This window comes from Rhinoderma darwinii, chromosome 6 (assembly GCF_050947455.1).
Source record: "Rhinoderma darwinii isolate aRhiDar2 chromosome 6, aRhiDar2.hap1, whole genome shotgun sequence".
NCBI lineage: Eukaryota > Metazoa > Chordata > Amphibia > Anura > Rhinodermatidae > Rhinoderma > Rhinoderma darwinii.
Window position 1 is genome coordinate 21,148,175 of NC_134692.1, and position 22,663 is coordinate 21,170,837.

At 43.6% G+C, this 22,663-nt stretch overlaps 1 protein-coding gene across 1 annotated transcript in view; it reads left to right on the forward strand.

The window, feature by feature from the left end:
* Window positions 1–13,526: 13,526 nt before the first annotated feature.
* Window positions 13,527–22,663, forward strand: part of LOC142656199 (protein mono-ADP-ribosyltransferase PARP15-like) — a 31,560-nt gene continuing 22,423 nt past the window's right edge. The window contains exons 1-3 of the mRNA XM_075831086.1: window positions 13,527–13,634; window positions 17,374–17,543; window positions 21,773–21,835. Coding sequence (XP_075687201.1) covers window positions 17,429–17,543; window positions 21,773–21,835 — 178 coding nt within the window. The 5' untranslated portion in view covers window positions 13,527–13,634; window positions 17,374–17,428. The remainder of the gene's footprint in view (window positions 13,635–17,373; window positions 17,544–21,772; window positions 21,836–22,663) is intronic.

The following is a 22,663-nucleotide window of genomic DNA, read 5'->3' on the forward strand; positions in this document are numbered from 1 at the left end:
GAAAGTTTATGAACCCTTTAGGTGTTTCACAAAAATTTAGAGCAAAGTAGAGGTGAAATTTACATTTTTTTTTGTCACAAAATACTCTTTATACCATTTTTTTTATAACACAAAAGGATTTATCAGTGAAACGCAAATTAATACTTATTGCCCAGATTCTGCAGTTTTGAGAAATATCCCACATGTGGCCCTCGGGCGGTAATGGGCTGAAGCACCGGCCTCCGAAGCAAAGGAGCACCTAGTGGATTTTGAAGCCTCTTTTTTATTAGGCACCATGTCCGGTTTGAAGAGGTCTTGTGGTGCCAAAACATTGGGAACCCCCCAAAAGTGACCCCAATTTGGAAACTAGACCCCTTGAGGAATCCATTGTAGTTTTCTTGGGGTGCATGCGGCTCTTTGATCAGTTTTTATTCTATTTTTAGGTGGCGTGGTGACTAAAAAACACCAATTGTACTATTGGTTTTTTTTTCGTTTTTTTTTACAGCGTTCACCGTGCGCTATAAATGACTTATTCACTTTATTCTGCGGGGCGATACGATTACGGCGATACCAGATGTTTATAGTTTTTTTATATGTCTTATGGCGTTTGCACAATAAAATACGTTTTGTAAACAATCATTCACTTTTTGTGTTACCTTATTCTAAGAGCCAGAACTTTTTTATTTTTCAATCAATAAAGCCGTGCGAGGACTTATTTTTTGCGTAACGAACTGTAGTTTCGATCAGCACCATTTTTCGGTACATGCGACTTTTTGATCTCTTTTTATTCCATTTTTTGGGAGGTGAAGTAACCAAACAATTGTGATTGTGGTTCGGTTTATTATTATTTTATTTTACGGCGTTCACCGTGCGGGATAAATAATGAAATAATTTTGTAGTTCAGGCCGTTACGGACGCGGCGATACCAATTATGTATAGTTTCTTTGTTTGTTTATATATTTTTATTAAGAATAAAGGACTGATAAGGGAAAAGGGGGGATTTTTACTTTTATTACTTTTAAATCTTTTATTTTCTTATTTTTACACATCTTTTTTTAACTTTTTTTTTTACTTTATTTCTTTGTCCCACTAGGGGACATGAGGGCAGGAGGCCCTGATCGCTATTCTAATACACTGCACTACATGCGTAGTGCAGTGTATTAGAACTGTCAGCTACTCACTGACAGCAAGCATAGTGGGTCCTGACGTTGTCAGGACCCACTAGGCTTCCGTCTATGGCATAGCCGGACGCCATTGTTTGGTGTCCGGTTGCCATAGTCACCATCGCCGGCCGCTATCGCGTAGCAGGCCGGCGATGGCAGCTTAACCCCTAAAAAGCCGCGATCTCTATAGAACGCGGCTTTTAAGGGGTTAATCAGCGGGGACACAGCGATCGGTCCCCGCTGTAGGAGCTGTGACAGCTGCTGTACGAGACAGCAACTGTCACAGCTCCTGTATGTGTCGGGAGGACGGCCGAAACGGCCGTTACTCCCGAGACGTACTATTACGGCATGGAGCGCGAACGATACAGCTGCCATGACCTAATAGTACGTCCAGGAGCGGGAAGGGGTTAAAGTTAAAAAGGATAGTCCAAGAAATAAAAAAAAATATATAAAAAAAATTGTTGTTAGAAAAGGTAATGAAATTTTAAAAAACACACTGCTCACCTGTTAAATCCCCTGCTGCTCCAGCGACAATGCCGTTGTCTGCACTGCCAGACGTCCAGGAGGTCTCCCCTATTTTGAAGGACTTCCAGTTAATCTGGGAGATTGGGAAAATCTGGTTAGACAATGTTTGGACAGGCCATAGATTATGTAAAATCATCCAAAAGAAAGAATTGGATCAAGTATGAAAGTAATAACCAGCGCTCGTAATTGCATAACATTTTTACTAACATATTGGAGTGTAGTCACAGACTGGAAAAAAAAGTTAGAAAAACTTGTAATAAACCTAATGATCAATAGGTGGCGTACAAACACTTTACATTCAAGCCATGTTACAGAGGTTGTCTAGTGTAGAAAATCCATTTCCATATACTCTATAAGAGGATTAATAGAGGGGATTTATTCAGGATCCTCATCTCTAAGGCCTTATTTACACGAACGTGTGCGTTTTGCAGTTCCGTGTGTCATCAGTGTTTGTTGCGTGTCTGCATTATTTTCGTGCGTATGCCATCCTTATGTCACGCGGTTTTGACGTTTACAAAATGAAATGAAGGAGGTGGTTTTCTTTTTCCCTTCATTTCTTGAGCAGCTGTTGCGCGAATCATGCACAGCACACGGAAGTGCGTCCGTGTGCTGTGCATGGTTTTCACGCACCCATTGACTTCAATGGGTACGTGATGCGCAAAAAACGCTCAAGTATAGGACATGCAGTGAGTTTCACGCAGCGGACACACAATGCGTGAAAAACACGGAATGTCTGAATGGCCCCATTGACTTGCATAGGTCCGTGCGACGCGCGTGATTTTCACGCGCGTATCACGGACGTGAAATACGCTCGTGTAAATAAGGCCTTAGGGCTAGACTGTAGAGCGGTTACAAAGAGTTTCTCTTGCTCTGGAGGACCTGTCCTTTCCGGCATTACACAGACAGCCTGTTGAGTTGAATGGGCAGTGTGTAACCCCCTGTGGTGGCGCTGCATGGAAATTGAACACTTAGGCCGGATTTACACGACCGTGTGCGTTTTGCGTGCGCAAAAGGTTCATAATAGCTCAGTGTGGCATCAGCGTATGATGTGCGGCTGCGTGATTTTCGCGCAGCCGCCATCATTATGACACTCTGTTTGTATGTTTGTAGCATGTGGTGCTTTTCTGTTTTCATTCATACTTTTTACTGCTGTTGCGCGAATCACGCGCGTCACACGGAAGTGCTTCCGTGTGCTGCGCGTGATTTTCACGCACCCCTTGACTTCAATGGGTGCGTGATGCACGAACAACGCACAAAGAACGGACATGTCGGGAGTTTTACACAGCGGACTCACGCTGCGCAAAAATCACTGACAGTCTGCACGGCCCCATAGACTAATATAGGTCAGTGCAAGGCGCGTGAAAATCACACGCGTTGCACGGACCTATTATACGTTCGTCTGAATAAGCCCTCACTGCCAGGTTCCCCCACAGATTACAGGTGATCGCTAGGGGGACACTTTGTGATTAGTTTATTGTCAGGGGACCATTCTAACAAAAAGGGATTTTCCAAAGCGGAGAACCACATTAATCTGAGGGTATGTTCAAACGCTTAACAAAAAAACGTCTGAAAATACGGAGCTGTTTTCAGACGTTTTTTAAGCCACTTTTACAGCAGTTTTTGGAGCTGTTTTCTATAGAGTCATTGAAAAACGGCTCCAAAAACTTCCCAAGAAGTGTCCTGCACTTCTTTTTCACGTCCGTTTTTTTTACGCGGCCGTTTTTCAAAACGGCCGCTTAAAAAAACGGCCCATCGGAACAGAACGCCGTTTTTTCCATTGCAATCAATGGGCAGATGTTTGGAGGCGCTCTGCTTCCGATTTTTCGGGCGTTCTAATTATATATGCATCAATATTTTATTATCTTATAGAGCTGGGTTCACACATTGTAGTTAAGAGATAGATAGATAGATAGATAGATAGATAGCCCAACTGTCTCAAAAAATTATTAATGCTTACAGGTGGGAAAATAGTGGCCAAATTCCAATCTATAATACCTAAATAGTTAAAAGGCGTAGTAGCTGACTGTTCCCAAATTGGGTGGATTTGTTCGGTTTTCCATATTCCTGATCGTTTCTGGAAACCGTTTATTGCCCCCTAACACTGGCTGCTTTCTGACGCTGATTCGCTGGATTTACGACTGTTGCCATCTTCTTCTGCTTTTGCTCTACCCCAACCTTTTGATGAGATGGGACCTGGGCTTGGGCCTCCAATGCTGGTTGTGTTGGTGTTCACCTCTGGCACCAACATAAATGGATGCATACATATTTTGGCAGCGGAATAACTTTGCATTTTGGAGGAGAGTGGGGCCACCACCCAGTAGCAGCAGTGCACAGAAAAGCCTGAGCTGATAATTGGATCCATGTGCACACAGCGTCATACTAGCACCAAGACGCTACTCTCCGCAGCGGAGCAGAGAGCCATTGGCACCCTGCCCCGCCGCTTACTCTTGTAGGCCACAGTCTATTTAAGGCCTGCGGCCTACTAGAGACTGCATGGAAATTCCACACCTTTTACCTTTTAAATTTCCATTTGCTCCTAGTAGTTAAATTAAGTAAATAAAAACTAAGACACTTTCTATGGTAAATTGGGGAATGGCCACTTCTTTATTTTACATAACAAATTATTTCAAACAACTGGCCTGAAGGCTTTAATTAGCATTTTCTTCCTTTTTTTTCCTGATATGCCACCAGCTGCTGCCAAGCAGCGGGCATGTGAGGTGTCCTAGACTCCTATCCGACCTTCTTAACCATAGCTCTGCCAGCTGTGACATCGGCAACAAAAGAAAACCCGAAACAACCATTCCTTGTAACAGATCCATAATCCATATCCATATCATGAAACGTGGGGATGGGTGGGAGGGCATTACGTCATGCTGCAGCAGAAGGTAAAGAGAGGGCTATGCCCTTGAACTCAACCCTATATCCCTTTTAACCACACCTTCTTTAAACCCTTTGTCCAATCCAGCACCTGGGCATTTTTTTCAACTTTCTAGTGATCCACCGCCTCGTCCCTGGCGTCCTCCCTATGCGGTTCAGCGCCATCAAGGAAGCAGAGAATGTCGGGAGGATATAGGGGCATAAAGAGGGCCTGACTACTATATAGGGGCACAAAGGGGGCCTGACTACTATATAGGGGCACAAAGGTGGCCTGACTACTATATAGTAACACAAAGAGGGCCTAACTACTATATAGGGACAGAAAAGGGCCTAACTACTATATAGGGGCACAAAGGGGGCTTAACTACTGTATAGGGACACAAAGGAACTCTAACGGAAGGATGGATGTCGGCGTCCCAGTACAGGTGACGTGATGACGTCACTGTGTCGGGCCACAGACAACAGCAGAGGACCTATCCGCTCGTTGGTGGAACGGGGTTGGGTGAGTTTTTTGTTTTTTTTTAATTGCCGCAAATGGGATCCTAACTTTATGGGTGGGACAAGGGGGGCCTAACAACTATATAGGGGGCACAAAGGGAGCCTAACTACTATATGGGGATACAAGGGCATCTTAACTAACATGGAGACACAAAGAGAACCTAACTGCAATGTAGGGGCACAGAGTGGGCCTGACTGCCATATAGGGGTACAAAGGGGGTCTAACTACTATATAGGGATACAAAGGGGCCTAACTACTATATAGGGACACAAAGGGGGCCTAACTATTAGAGGGGCGGCATAAAGGGGACCTAACTACTACATAGGTACACAAAGGGGGCCTAACTACTATATAGGGATACAAAGGGGCCTAACTACTATATAGGGACACAAATGGGGCTTAACAACTACAAGGGCAGCACAAAGGGGACCTAACTAAAATATGGGGGCACAAAGGGGGCCTAACTACTATATAAAAGCACCAAAGGAGCCTAACTACTCTATGGGGGCACAAAGGGAACCTAACTAACATGGGGACACAAAGTGGGACTTAACTATATGGGGATGCAAAGGGGATCTAACTGCTGTATAGGGTCACAAAGGGGACCTAGCTACTATATGGGGTGCCAAAGGGGGCCTAACTACTATATAGGGAGACAAAGGGGGCCTAACTACTATATAAAAGCACCAAGGGAATCTAATTACTCTATAGGGGCACAAAGGGGACCTAACCAACATGGGGACACAAAGGGGGACTTAACAACTATGTGGGGATGCAAAGGGGATCTAACTGCTATATATGGTCACAAAGGGGGCCTAACTACTATATGGGGGCACAAAGGGAGACGTAACTTTTATAAGGGGGCACAAAGGGGACCTAACTACTATATGTGGGCACAAAGCTGGACATTGATCCTATGTGGGAGCATATATGGCATTCCTTTGTAGGAAGTACAACAGGTTACTATTACTGTGTGAGGTCTAAACGGTGCATTGTTACTTTTTGGGGGCACTAATACTGGGTGGGGTACTAAAAGGAGCACTATTACTGTATGGGCCTAAAGAGTGGTAATATTACAGTGTGGGGCACCAAGAGGGGGCATTATTTCCATCTGGAGCACTATTAATAGTTAGTTTTTGTAGAGGGTGGAGAATATGTGGGGAGGTGCTGGAAAAGCGTCAGATTTTTGTGTTGCTAATTCTGCAGCGGCAATTCGTGGCTGGAAGAATCCATCATGACGTACTGGGCCGGATAAAGAAGAAGAGAGAAAGTGAACGACTCCAATCTGAAAAGACGTCATCGGTGAGTCACTGGATGTAACTGTACTGTTATCACATATATGGTCTGAAGAGTGCCTGTGTAGGACTGTTATCTTCCACTATATGGTCACTGTATGGTGGTAATATTGGTCTTTGTTTTACTACACATGTTTTACTACACCATTTATAGTGGTCACATTATTTCTATATAGCTGAAGGCAGGGCGCAAAAAAATGTTTATGCCCAAGGTACTCCAGTCCGACAATGTGTGTGCATGTAAGCATACAGAGATTTGCATGTATTCGTTTGTGGTAAAGGGACATCGGTCCCTTCATTCTTTAGATTAGAGAGGGTCCCAAATCAGCGATCAGGATGTTATAGCATATCCTAGTGATATGCCGTAACATTATAAAATAGGAATACTACTTAAAAAGCTTCCTGGGTTTTTGTTTTTTGTTTTTAAGAAAATGTTTATTGCACTTGTATACTACAGCATTGAATGAATTAAAAATGAAAGTTACATCTAGGCTACATGGAGGTGCAAAAGTGAAAGAGTAAGGGTATGTGCACACGTAGTGACCAAAAACGTCTGAAAATTCAGAGCTGTTTTCAAGGGAAAACAGACCCTGCTTTTCAGACCTTTTTTGACCAACTCGCATTTTTCGCTGCGTTTTTCGCTGCGTTTTTTACGTCCGTTTTTGGAGCTGTTTTCATTGGAGTCTATGAGAAAACAGCTCCAAAAACGTCCAAAGAAGTGTCCTGCACTTCTTTTGACGAGGCTGTATTTTTACGCGTCGTCGTTTGACAGCTGTCAAACGACGACGCGTAAATAACAGGTCGTCTGCACAGTACGTCGGCAAACCCATTCAAATGAATGGGCAGATGTTTGCCGACGTATTGGAGCCCTATTTTCAGACGTAAAACGAGGCATAATACGCCTCGTTTACGTCTGAAAATAGGTCGTGTGAACCCAGCCTAAGGAGCCTCCAGGGTGGGGTGTTTACTGGAATCTGTCAAATTCCCTGCTACATGATAAACAGTCAGACTCTCTTCTAAATATAAAAAGTCCAGATGGCCAGAACAAGTATCTATCAAACGGGTGGCATAATATTGTAAATAAAGCTGTAACCGTCTGGTTCATTACTATATAAGACTATGATACAGTTCAATGTGCACTGTTTTAAGTGTGGCACCTCCTGATTATAGGGGCAGGTAAGGGTTCTTTTGCCTAGGAGAGGGGACACACCTGCTTGGGAAATGCTTTGTTAGGTGTGTTTTTTTGGGGTTTTTTTCCTGGATAAATACACGTGGTTTCCTACGGGTGGTCCTCTTTCTTCTGAGCCCTAGTGAGAGTATAAGTTGAGGTGGACGCAGCACCATGACTGACCCCTTCTTGTCTCAATTCTTTGAAAAGATTAGGAGTGAGGAGTTGGCTGGCTTACCCAGGCTCTGGCTGGTGTGGATGCCTCCGCTTCTTCCTCCATTTCTAATGATGTGGCTCCTGTTCCAACTCCTGGGGTGAGTGGCCAGCTTGCCCAGCATTCTGGGCAGCCCTCCAGCTCCTCAGCAGCCACATGGCCATGCTGCAACTACTGTGACAGTGTCAGCACAGTTTCCATCCCCTGCTGCAGTCAGCACTTAAGGCATGGGCGCCATTGGGGGAATTAACTTCCCCTTCCCTCCTCCTCCCTATCGGCAGCAGGACCTGCAGCCACATCTCCCCACGCGGCTACTCGGCTCTGTAGCGCTGGCTGTACCTCTACCTGCCTGCAAGTCCTTTACTCCCTCTGCAGCTACCATGGGTGTTAAGGCCTCAAGTGGGGCTGATTCTGCAGCCAATAGTGCGCATAGTGTTCAAGGGGCATTGATTTAAACCCCTCCACCTTCTCAACAAGTGGTCCCTCCCCCTGTTGGGCCTAAGATGTCTGTGCAGGTGGTTAAAACACCATTTTGTTCTCCCCAAGTACCTACTTTGCCCATGCCAGCTGCCATGCCTGTGGTGTCCTACACAAGGCGCTGCATGTCTCCTGCCCCGTTGCGTCCAGCATTTATAAGGACGCCTTTTTCTGTGGAGTTAGCACATTAGGGACCCACTTGATGGACATCGCAAGACAAATAATTTGGGACAATACTTATATAGACATATGGTCTTTTATTTTTGTTGATCAACCTCCCGTTGACCAGGAAAGGAGGACCGATCCCAGGCCAATTGAGCAGAAGCCTAGGGTGGCTAAGACTATTGGTAATTGGTTACAGGCTTTTGTGGTTTAGGGGTGTGTAATGGGTCAAAAGCACTTCGAGAGATGCTCAGAGTTATTCAATTGGATGTGGTCTACAATGCTTACAAATCACATGGTGGTACGACTTGGTGGCATTAGTAACCTTATAGCAGTGCAGTATATAGAACCATATAGCAGTGCAGTATATAGAACCATGCCACCATACTGTAGCATTATACATTATTACATTACCATAGCAAGTCTATATCTAGTATAATGTATATTCTATGTGAACACTATCATGACACGGCAGCACATTCCAGCTGGATGACAGTGATGCAGCAATGTGTGATATGTGGTGACATGATGGAATATGCTGCAGCCTGTAGTTGAGGTGAGTTATAGAAGATGTATTAACATGATTCCCAAGCACACGGCCTCTGATCTTTACATTACACCCGCACTTTCCTGGATAGCCGCCAAGCACCTTTCTATGCCATAATCAGCATGTCTATGTTATGTCTTAGTTGCCCACTCCTCTTGGATTGTTAGGATAGAGCTGGGATCGGGTTGAAGAGGACTATGAAGGACGAGTGCACTACAGGTGAAGTGCAGAAGAAACAGGAGTGGAATAATTATAATAATTATTGTAAGGGGGCACGATGGCAGAAGTCATCTCTGTCTAATTGTCATATTGTCAGTGTCCTGGCAGTTATACATGGCACAGATCTAACATCCATCTTTGTTCTCTTCATACAGGTATATAATCCATTCCATTCCTGCATTAACTACATCTCTGCTGTACCTGCATTTCAAAATGCTGAAACTTTTATTTTATGGTACTTTGCTTTCCTGTCTTCCTATATAGTCTAATGTTATCTCTAACTTTTGTCAAAGTGTTTGATCGTCGTTAAGTTTTGGCTCGTCAACAGGAGCAGCAGGAGGACAGTGATGAGACCCAAATTGTCCATACTCCATCTCCTGCCAGCACTCAGTCAGCTAAGGCACAGAGGGAGCCAGAGGAACCTATTCCTGCCATGGGGACTACTGGCATACAACTTCTCCAGCGTCACCGATCAGAGGCACAAGGCGCAGAGGAAGAGTGGCAGAACCTGAATTGCTAGTAGATAACAAGGCTTTGATTGAAGTCCTGGGGTACTTCAGAGAGCACCAGAAGCCTGAGGATGCAGAGGAATGCTTCCTTAAAAGCCTTGCTCCCCACCTTAGGAAAGTTGACCCTGAGTACCTGTTGGCTACTAAAAAAGCCTTGCTTACAGTCCTGGAGGCTGCAAAATTTCCCAAAGACCCTAGGAAGTATTTTAGGGGTTTAAACAGTTTAGCCGAGTCAGGTGTCTCTGGTACCCATTCGCCACTTGCCCCTTATCCTGCTCCACGGCACCATCACTTTAGGCCAATGGCCCATGAAAGCTCACCTCTCCTATATTCACAGGACAGGCCACCTTACAGGCCAGATTATTTTTTGCCCTCCTCCCCCTGGACCTTCTTACCCCAGCCAGCAGTTTGGGTCAGATCGAGGAGAGGGAAGCACTGCTGCCCCACCCCTCGGGCCTTCATACCCCAGCCAGCAAACTATATGGCCAGATCGTGGTGAGGGTCCATCAGCTGGTCCAGGTGTGCCTACAATGTACCAGTTTGAGTAGTATTTTTTTTTTTTCTTACATGTTTGAAAATTTGATATATACCACCATGTTGGTGCAATGTTGTTTGTATTTAGCACCATGTTCGTGCATGTGAGCACTTTTAGCACCCGACAAAAAGAAAATAAGGGTGTTTTGTAAAAAGGCCCAAAAAATGTTTTGACTTTTTGTCAATTCTGGTTTGGGAGTCGGGGTGGGTAAACAGGTCAAACAACATTCCGAATATAGGTGCAGCTTCAAAATATTTAACACCCACAATCTCTGAAGTATCCTGGTGATAGAGCCTGAAATAAAATACTTTATTAATATTATAATTATAACACAGACAATTAAGGTGATATTAATTTTTATTATTCTGGTGAAAACCTTCTTTTAATGAGGTATTCGTTTATATTTTTGCCAAAATACAAAAGGTTAAAGACACATTTATGTTAAACAAAAGAGGTTTAAATATTTAAATTAAAAATTAAAAAAAATAGTGGATTAAAAAGTCCCTACCCAATGTAATAAAAAATAAAAAAGCAATTCACTAACTAGCTCGGAAAAAACAGAAGCAAGTGCCCTGAGCCAGAAAAAAATTATAGACCTCTGCGAACATAGTCCTGCTGCCAGGAAACCGCTCCCTCGGGGGACACTAAATAGTCCGCATAGACTTCTCGGTGAACAATTCCATCAGAACCAGGTCTTCCATATATCGTGTGGTTTTCAGTGACTGTTGAGACAGACCCTTGTTGTTCAATGTTCCGTCCAAACCTGCATTATAAATCCTGGTGAAATTATGCAGGATGACACAAGCTTGAATCACCAGGTTTACATTGTCCAGATCCTTCTGGATGGAAGATATGAAGATCCTCCATTTGTTGGGCCCTGGTAAGCCGGTAATTAAAAATGCGCCTTCGGTTATCCAAACCGTGCCTGGGGTAATGGCGCATTACGTGAGCGGACAGTCCAAAGCCCTCGTCAGAAACGACAACAAAGGGGGCTGGTGGTCCAGATGATCCAGGCAGAAAGTATGGCTCAGGGAGAGCAAGCGGTTTGTCAAGAAGCCTCTGTCCTATTCTGGAAACCCTGAAGATGCGAGCATCCGCAGTGCTTCCAGAGGCCCCGATGTCCACAATTACAAACCGGTAGGAGCTGTCAGACAAGGCCAACCGCACCGCCGAGAAAAACTGCTTGTAATTATAGAATCAGGAGCCAGAGTGCGACGGCTTCTTGACACGAATATGCTTTCCATTCAGTGCCCCGATGTAATTGGGAAACTGTGCATGGTTCATAAACCCATCGGCGACACGCGGGCAGTCTTCTGCCGTGGGCACAGGCATCACCATCTCCTTAAGTGTGTTCTATATAAGATCACAAGTCATTTTCATATGATAGTGGTCCCCAATAGGAATTCAAATAGTGTTTCCAGTTGCAAGAAATCTGAAAAAGTGAAAAAAATATTAGAACTGTCATATTCCTCACTGGTGACAGGGTGGGATGGGGCACAGGGTAATTTACACTAGTGCCAGCTTTATCAGGGTGACATGGTACTGCTAGCTGTATCAGTAACACATGGGGTACAGGGGTAGTGTGTGTGTGCTTACCTCAGGGTTACGATGAGCCGTTCTTCAGGTGATATGCAGAACCGCATATTGGTGTCCTGGAAGGTGAGACCAGGACGCAGAACCTCCAACAAGTGGTCAAATGTAGGGACTGTCATCCGACAGACGGAGTGAAACTTCTCCTGGTGATGACGAAGGTGATTGTACAGGGTATGGAAGTGTCCCTTGCAAGCCCACTGGGAGACAATGGGATGGACCCGGTACCTCCTCCGCTTCGGTTCTTCTTCCACCATGTCAGATTGCTTTCCAAAGCGCCGAGAGAGAAGCTAGGCCAAGAAGAAATCTTCCGTAGATAAAAAGCGACGTTTCGACCCCAGTGAGGGTCTTTTTGGAAAAAGACCCTCACTGGGGTCGAAACGTTGCTTTTTTGTGTGAAATAAAGACACCTCTTTTTGATACCTGGATAACGTGTGTGCTGCGGTTTTTCTACCTTCTTGTGTCTGTATGTCTAAATATCTGTGTTTATGTATATATGTTCCAGTATGTGCGTGTCTATATATGTGGTTAATTTTTGGCTTGTGTAGGGGGCGGCAATAGAGAGTCCCGCACAGGGCACCATCTAACCTAAGGCTGGCTGTCACGGTCTGTGGGTATGTGAACCCACTAGGCCGCACCGTCGTAGCGGGGAGGCAGCTGGCCAAACAGAGTACCCCAGCAATACAAAGTCCCGCGCTAGGATACCTGAATTGTCCAGACAGTGGCCGAGGCTTTGGCACGGATGGAGATGGATGCAGCAGGTTACGCCAGACGTGGCAGATGACAGCAGGTTGCGCCAGACGTGGTGGAACACATTGGACGTGGCAGATGGCACTGGACGTGGCAGACGACAGCAGGTGTTAAGGGACACGACTCCAATACTAACAGGCTCTGGAACAAGGACACAGCACGGGGAAACAGGATACAGGGCACGGGTGACAACAGGAACAGGATAACACTATGGGACCATTTGCAAGACCGACATGGGAACACTAACAATACTCAGGCAAGGATCAGAAGGGCAGGGCCCTTTTTATAGTCCAGGGAATCATGGTCAGTTGATAATGATGATTCCATTTGTGCGCGCGCTGGCCCTTTAAGACCGGGCACGAGCGGGTCACAGTGGACCGGGGCGGAAATTAGCGCTGGCGTCTCCTAGGAAGGAGATGTGAGCTGCGCTCACAGATCCATGGCTGTGGCCGCTGGGTGTGAGTAAACCCGGCAGTCCGCGGCCATGGATGCTACACCGGCCCTGTCTTCTATGAAGTCCTTATGTCTTAATAGGACATATGGACAGGGGTTGTCTTCATGAGACAACCTATTTAAGGCCGGCATCAGAATGCCGTGATAGGGCCGCATGCAAGGGTCCGTATAATAGCCTAACACTTGGACCCTGCAGTTTTACTGAACCTTATTTAGATAACATACAATTCTATAGTGATCTAAGTACAGTTCAGTAAAACCATGGGGGGGGTTTGGGTGTGATGGCTGAAATACAGTTAATAAATTACGGTACTACGGCCGTGTTAAACAGGTAAAAAAAAACTGAAAACACATTTGTAAACAGTGAAATGACCTCTTCACTTTCAGTGGACTTAAAAACGTTATTTGGGATTAGAATAACTTCTTTCAAAAGCAGCGCCACTCTTGTCCATGGTCTGTATCTGGTATTGTAGCTCAACAATTTACATGATTGTTTTTTTGTATTGCCATTTCTAGAATTTTTTTTTTTTTGTTCTAATCGAAAACTCCTTTACAGGAAAGTGAAACTAAAAACATTCATAATGATCGTTCTCTTTATGTGACTTCATATCCAGCATAGGTTTCATGCCTAATGGACGACATCCAGTTCTGACACTTTGCTTGAATTCTCCGGTAAGTTTACATTCCACAAAGACGTATGATCTATATGTGATGGTCAGTGCTTCAATGTTTTTATTACAGCGTGCATACCCAGAGGCGTAACGTGAAGCTCCTCGGCCCAGTGCTAAATCTGTAACCGGACCCCCACCTCCCATGTGCTATTTATTATATTGCTGTGTCTGCTTATATGACAGGGATATTTGGCCGCCCCTGAAGCACAGGGTTTGGGTGCAACTGCTGCCTTCGCACTCCATTTAAAAGCAATATAAATAATAGTAATAATAATTATAATTTAACCCCCAGGGGACCTGCCTACTGTATTATTTTTTTAGCTATCTAAGAGCGATAACTAATTTTTGCCATTTCTTGGCGATGTAGCTGTATTAGGGCTTGAGGTGTATTTTTAGTGGCACTATTTTGAAGTACGTATATTTTATTGATTACCTTTTCTAAAAAAAAAACTTGGAGTGGAAATGCAAAAAAGCCAGCAGTTCCGCCATTTTAATTTTTTTACATTTTTCTCCCTGCTATTTACCATTAAGTAAAAATTCTACAGGTCGGTATGAATACGGTGATATCCAATAAGTATAATTTGTTCTATATTTCAGTACTTTTGCACCATAAAAAATGTTTTGTCAAGAATAAAAAGTCATTTTTGGGTCGGGTCATTCCAAGAGCCATAACTTTTTTAGTAGCCATATGAGGTCTCTTTTTTTTTGCGCGACTGGTTGTCGTTTTAATTGATACCATTTTGATACCATTTTGGGTACATATAATTTATTGATATAATGTTTAAACATTTATTTTTGGGGAATGCAAAAATACAGCAATTCCTCCATTGTTTTTGGGTTAATTAACTGGTAAAAATATTAAGTTAACTTTATTCTACGGGTTCTTATGATTGTGGCGGTACTAGATGTGTCTTTTGTTTATGGCGGACTATTTAAAAAAAATCATTTTAGGATTTACATTTTTGAGAAGACTTTTTGTTTTAAGGAAACTTTGTACAGCTTAATTTAAATATTTTTTTTTTGTGTCCCCCTAGGGGACTTGAAGCAGCGGATTTCTTGATCCCTGAAATAATACTTACATAGTATTCCAAAGCATTATTGCCTGTCAGTGATAAGGTGCAGTCACACGTGGCAGATTTTGTTGCAGAAATTTTCTGTGACTGAAAATTAGTTCCGCAGAAACCCATCCAGATAAAAGGAACTGATTTTTAGTAGCGGAAATTTCTGCAAATAAAAAATAAAATCTGCACTGTTTCAACAAGGCCTTAAAGAGGCTCTGTCACCAGATTTTGCAACACCTATCTGCTATTGCAGCAGATCGGCGCTGCAATGTAGATTACAGTAACGTTTTTATTTTTAAAAAACGAGCATTTTTGGCCAAGTTATGACCATTTTTTTACTTATGCAAATGAGGCTTGCAAAAGTACAACTGGGCGTGTTTAAAAGTAAAAGTCCAACTGGGCGTGTATTATGTGCGTACATCGGGGCGTTTTTACTACTTTTACTAGCTGGGCGTTCTGATGAGAAGTATCATCCACTTCTCTTCAGAACGCCCAGCTTCTGCCAGATCACGCTGTCGTCACTCACAGGCCCTGCATCGTGTCAGACGAGCGTCGGCCACATCGGCACCAGAGGCTACAGTTGATTCTGCAGCAGCATCAGCGTTTGCAGGTAAGTAGCTACATCGATTTACCTGCTAACGCCGATGCTGCTGCAGAATCAACTGTAGCCTCTGGTGCCGATGTGTCCTCGCTCGTCTGACACGATGCATGACCTGGGGAGTGACGTCACAGCGTGATCTCTGGAGAACACGGCTGTGTCTGCACTGCCAGAAGCTGGGCGTTGTGAAGAGAAGTGGATGATACTTCTCATCAGAACGCCCAGCTAGTAAAAGTAGTAAAAACGCCCCGATGTACGCACATAATACACGCCCACTTGGACTTTTACTTTTAAACACGCCCAGTTGTACTTTTGCAAGCCTCATTTGCATAAGTAAAAAAATGGTCATAACTTGGCCAAAAATGCTCGTTTTTTAAAAATAAAAACGTTACTGTAATCTACATTGCAGTGCCGATCTGCCGCAATAGCAGATAGGGGTTGCAAAATCTGGTGACAGAGCCTCTTTAAGCTTCTTTTACACTGCAGTATTTTGGTCAATATTTAGCTTCAGTATTTGTTAGCCAAAACTAGGGGTGGAATCGTCACTGAAAAATTATGATGGAAAGATTGTGCAAATGTTTTTGACCCCCCCCCCTCCTTCCTCCTTGTTTTGGCTTTCAAATACTAATGCAAAATACTCACCAAAATACTGCCGTGTGAATGTGGCCTTATCCTGATAGGCAACCTACTGCCATGCCTCGTGTGTTAGAGTTCGTAGGTTATCACACGGGCACATATTCTGTTTGATAACCATGACATACATGTACATCATTTTGTGCCAAGGGTTATAACAGTAGCAATAATAATATGTAGACTAATATATCTGATCAAAATGGTTGGTGTGCACAAAACCTGCTAAAAATCAGGAAAGACTGGCCCCATAGCAAATTTCGACTGCCCCCCTCCCCTGAGTGCCACTCACACCCCCCCCCCATGTAGATGGTGCCCCCTGTAGACAATGCCCCCTGTAGATAGTGCCATAGAGCCCCCCCCCCCTGTAGACTCTGCTATACAACCCCCTGTAGTGTCACAACTTGTAGATAGTGCCACCCTTCCCTACTGTAGATAATGCCATACAGCCCCACCTTGTAGATTTGTGCACCCTCCTCCCCCTTGTAGATAGTGCCATACAACTCCCCCCTGTAGATAGTGCCATACAGCCCTCCCTAGATAGTGCCCCCACTCGCAGATAGTGCCCTCCACCTCCTCCTTGTAGATAGCGCCATACATTTGCCCCTGTAAATACTGTCAGACAGCCCCGCCTTGTAGAAAGCGCAACCCACATCCCCCCTGTAGATAGCGCCATACAGCCCTCCCTGTAGCTAGCGCCCCCCACCTCCGCCTTGAAGATGGCACCCCTTCCATTTGAAGATGATGCCACCCAAACAAATAAATGCCACGATGAATGGAGCTCCTACAAAGAACCCTCAATGCCGACTTGATCCTTGAGTAGGCGGGTGTTATCCAGTGACGTCATCACGCCGGCCTGCGCAGGGAACCACTTCATGCACTGTGATAGGCTGTAGGCTGAACGTGGCCTGTAGCCTAGTAAATGGCAGAGCAGAGGTACGCAGTCGTATGCCATAGCGTTCAATAATTGAATGTGGCGTCGCTACCGCAGTAGCAGGCATAGCGGCTGCGAGTGGCGCAGACCGGGCATGGAGGGACCCATGTTGGCAGGGTGGCTCGGGTCCCCTCGTGCCGCGGGCCCGTAGCAGCTGCTATGGAGCCACAGCGCTACTTACACCACTGCTAAAAATGCAATGGTAATACAATATTTATGCAGTGATAAAACCTGGATCACTAATACGCTTGTACAGGTTCATCGCTAGACTGTGAAAACACTTGGGGCACTGGGGGTGAGTGGGTGTTTCCTATGTGGATGTTATGCAGTGCAGCAAAAAAAAATCATGTGAATCCACCATAAGTAAAAAAAAAAACATAATGCAAAAAACAACTGTCTTCTCCATGAAGCCCAGATGGGTATGAAGAGTATAATAGAAAGTTGCAGAATATATGATGATGACTATATTTTTGTTCCCACTAATATTGTGGTATTATTTATTTTTTTACTGTTTTAGGTATCGTTTTAACTAGGCAACCGATAACTGTGTTATATCAAGCAAAACCGCTATCATGAGTGACGTAGTGGTTTGTGAAACATCTGTTAAGTTAAAGAAGGGGAACATCACTGACGAAAGTACAGAGGCCATAGTAAACTTAAATAATGCAAAACTGGACCGCAATGTTGGTAAGAAACTTTAAAAAAATAAAATAAATGCTGTGACCTTAAGAATTAATAAATACATCAATATATTATAGAGTAATTATATATTAATCTAAATATAATATAATAATTAGTTGCATAATTCCGCCCTATGAAGCTGAAATGCCTCGTAACATGAGTAAGTCGAGTTGTGGGTTGGAACTATGCACCCTAGAATTATTCATAATACCTTAAGGCTGGGTTCTCACAAGTCGTATACGCTGTGTGAAACTATGCAACACATGCGTTTTTACGGCGATTTGCTGCAATTTTGCAAATCGTGGTAAATACGTATGCGTTTTTTTCAGTGCAATTTTTGGCCGTGCAAAACCGCACCATGTGAATACACCCTTGAATAAACACCATATTCTCTCTCAAAATCACCTTTACCTTATTCCAAATCCCAGTGTTGCACACAAGCTTCTCATTCTAAACAACAAAGCCAGAAATGGCCAGAGGTGAAGGGAGGAATTATAAGGCCGGGCTCCCGCGTAGCGTAAACGCAATGGAATTCTGTGCGGCAATTCCACAGCATTTACAGTAGCTACAAAGTGGATGAGACGTTGAAAATCTCATGTCCTCGCTGCAGATAATAAACCAACAGAGAAAACGTTCATAAATTAACCTGCGGTGCGGAATTTTAATCCATGGCGTGTCAATTTATGCTGCGTTTTTGTTTCTTTTCTGTTGAGGGTTTTCTGCATGGAATTCAATGGGAATGTAAAACCCGCAATAAATAGTCAAGTGCTGCGACTTTTGCGAAGGTATCTCAGAAATTCCGCAACAAAAATCGCAACTCAGAAAAAAAAAAGTTATACTCACCCAGAACGCCCTACTTTTGCGTCCAGCCCGGCCTCCAGGGATGGCGTTTCATCCCATTTGAATGCTGCAGCCAATCATAGGCTGCAGCGGTCACATGGGCTGCAGGGTCATCCTGGGAGGCCAATCAAAGGAGGGACGTGCCGCCATGACAACGGTGGGGTAAGTATGAACACAATGTGGTGCATTTTTTCAGATGGAATGTGTTGCGGGTCCTAGGCCGGATATGCCAGACCATTTTTTTTAGGAAAAAGGGGAAGTTAAGGTCCAATGGGATAACAGTATCTTACAAGATTAGAAAGTTCTATATACACATATGAAACTTCCAAAAGTGTTAAATCTATCGGGTATGTAATACCTAGTGATGGCTAGGAGATATATCCGCTTAAAAAAAGAAACGACTGGTATAGATGGAAAATGTCAGAGAAAAGGCGTAAAGGTAAAGCTTTCATTAAGACCCCCAGGTTCAGGCTACCCAGCCGATGTATCCACCGTGCCTCTTCTTGTAATAATCTACAATCTAAATGTCCTCCTCTTGGGCCTAATCTATGTAATGCTCTAGAATTGAAGTGACCTGGTTTCTCCATTATGAACTGATCTAATATGTCTAGACAATGGAGTATCCTCTTTCAGATTAATGGAGCTGAGCTGTTTGGATATCCGTATCCTCAATTGCTGAATGTTTTTTCCCTCATATACAATAGCTTAGGACATGGACATTTAGCGATATATACAACACCAGTAGACTGGCAATTGATAAATTCTCTGATTTCGTAGATTCTATTTTCTACAGGATTTAAAAAGTACTTCATTTTTTTACATTAGAGGGCAAAAGGAACAACGTCCACAGGGGTGAGAGCCCACTACAGAGGATTTTAGCCACATATTTTGTGCTATTGGCTGTTTAGAATATTGGCTGTGGACCAGAAATTCTCGGAGGTTCTTACCCCTTCGGTATGTGACATACGGTGTTACTGATAGAACGTCCCGTAAATTGGGATCAACCTGTAGAATGGGCCAGTGTTTGCGTAGAATGGTACTGATCTGATTGGCACAAGCATCGTATGTGCCAATACATCTGATCTTATTAGTAGAGCATCTTCGATTTGTATTCTGATTATTGAGAAAATCACTTCTGCCAGTCGCCTTGGCCCTGGCATAGGCCTGGTGTAAGCATCTCTTAGGGTAGTCTTGTGCTACAAATTTGTGATATAGACTGTCACATTCAATTTGGTAGGTCCTGTCATCTGAACAGTTCCTCCTGGCCCTCAGATACTCTCCTATTGGAACTTCCCTTTTCATAGTGGGGGGATGATAACTATTCCAAGGGAGAAAACTATTAGTGGTCATGGGCATACGGAAAATATCGGTAAGGACACTGCCACCAGGATCCAATGAGATTTGGACATCAAGCAAATGAATGGTATTGTGGTGTATTTCATGAGTGAATTTCATGCCAATATTGTTATGATTTAATAGCTAATGGCCAATCACAGTCCCACATATTCTGATTGGAGCCAATATGGCCTTGTAGAAAGCTTGCTCATCTGTCTTTGGTTGGCCTTGTTGTCAATGTATATTAAAGTGAATTTACACCCAAACCATAACAATTCTCATATACTTATACACCGCGTTCCAAATTATTATGCAAATGTTATTTTTCGCGGATTTTCCTAAATAGTCGATGCAAATGACAGTCAGTATAATCTTCAAGCCATCAACCGTTGGAGTATAATGCAAATTTTATTGAACAAATCTCCTAATGATAACAGGTTTTTTTTTTAGAAGTAAAAAACTCAAAATGCACTGTTTCACATTATTATGCACAACAGAGATCAAAACATTTTAAAGGTTGTAAAGAGAACTAAAATGGTAATTTGTTCAATTTGCAGCATCAGGAGGTCATATTTCCAGAAATCAAAAGCTCTTTCAATCAAAAAAAACTTAACAGGCCAAGTTACATGTTAACATAGGACACCTTCTTTGAGATCACCTTCACATTTCTTGCATCCATTGAATTTGTGAGTATTTGGACAGTTTCTGCTTGAATATATTTGCAGGATGTCAGAATAGCCTCCCAGAGCTTCTGTTTTGATGTGTACTGCCTCCCACCCTCATAGATATTTTGCTTGAGGATGCTCCAAAGGTTCTCAATAGTGTTGAGGTCAGGGGAACATGGGGGCCACACCATGATTTTCTCTCCTTTTATGCCCATAGCAGCCAATGACACAGAGATATTCTTTGCAGCATGACATGGTGCATTGTCATGCATGAAGATAATTTTGCTACGGAAGGCACAGTTCTTCTTTTTGTACCACGGAAGAAAGTGGTCAGTCATAAACTCTACGTACTTTGCAGAGGTCATTTTCACACCGTCAGGAACCCTAAAGGAGCCTACCAGCTCTCTCCCCATGATTCCAGCCCAAAATATGACTCCGCCACCTCCTTGCTGAAGTCGCAGCCTTGTTGGGACATGGTGGCCATTCACCAACCATCCACTACTCCATCCATCTGGACCATCCAGTGTTGCACAGCACTCCTCAGTAAACAACACGGTTTGAAAATTAGTCTTCATGTATTTCTGAGCCGACTGCAACCGTTTCTGCTTGTGAGCATTGTTTAGGGGTGGCCGAATAATAGCTTTATGCACACTTGCAAACCTCTGTAGGATCCTACACCTTGAGGTTCGCGGGACTCCAGAGGCACCAGCGGCTTCAAATACCTGTTTGCTGCTTTGCAATGGCATTTTAGCAGCTGCTCGCCTAATCCTATTAATTTGTCTGCAGAAACCTTCCTCATTATGCCTTTATCTGAACGAACCCGTCTGTGCTCTGAATCAGCCACAAATCTTTTCACAGTACGATGATCACGCTTAAGTTTTCTTGAAATATCCAATGTTTTCATACCTTGTCCAAGGTATTGCACTATTTCACGCTTTATCGGCAGCAGAAAGATCCTTTTTCTTTCCCATATTGCTTGAAACCTGTGGCCTGCTTAATAATGTGGAACGTCCTTCTTAAGTAGTTTTCCTTTGATTGGGCACACCTGGAAAACTAATTATCACAGGTGTCTGAGATTGATTACAATGATCCAAAGACACAATACCAGCCATGATTTTATTTGAAAAACTAATAATTAAATGTTTATGACACTTAAATCCAATGTGCATAATAATTTGGAACGCGGTGTATATTAGAAATTAAAGCAACAGCCAAAGTTTGGTATTTATGTGTCTTTTACTTGTAGAGGTATTGGCATTTTTCAATTCAGTTGTGGCAGATAATTTTTGGATGTTACCTTTTGAATACATTTCTTAAAAACTGACCACAAAGTGCTAGGCAACATGATATCACTATACCAATAATTGTTATAAAAGAGTTGCTTTACAATTACAGGTATATCTAAAGCCATCTTTGATGCAGCGGGTCCTACCGTAAAGGAAGAATGTGAACGTTTAGGTATGTCACCGATTTCTGGGGAGTCCCGTTTCCTCTCCGCAATGCATTGCCACTTTAAATGCAGTCCTCACTTGGGTGAATTATTTTCTTGTACTAGACCCCACTCCAGCGCTCTAGAGTATTTAGGGGTTAATGTACAATGGGGGATTAAGTGTACAATAAGCACTGGGCTATCTTTAGTTGCACACTCACATCCTTTGGTGGTTGGTTCAATCAGTGAAAGGTAGTATCGTAGTGGCCACAGTGGCGCAGGGCTCATCTATACTAAGTGACTGGTGAAACTTCGCAGGCTGCGCATAAGTGGGGCAAACGGTGGTAGGGAGTAGCCCCCTTAGGATCTATAGTGGTACTGTTTGATGGGTATAAGCGGACAGTCACTTGGGGCGCAACTGACATTGGTGGACCAGTTGGCGTATCTCACAATCCCAACAAGGATTTGCTTACTATATTCTCTATATGCCATTTCTTATATTACTCTGAAGAGAATGCATTCAAGTATAGTACCGCACTGTTGACTGTTCAGAGTACGTTCCTAGATCAGAGTGACCAACATGGTTCCAGTCCAAGTCTTTATCAGAAAGGGGTACCGTTTCTTTAAGGATTTTGACTAGACTTGCAACAATAGTAAAACAGGAATAGTAGCAAATACACCGATAACTTGCTTGTAGGAAACAGTGTAATACGTTGTAGAAGGGTTTACTCACTACCACTTGTCTTTACCTTTAAAGAACTCTTGTGGCTCTCCAGATATAAAAATATATGGTGCCGTTTCTTGGTAGATGGCTGTAAACCCCACAATTCTCTGGCCCTCAGGCAGTGACCGATTGC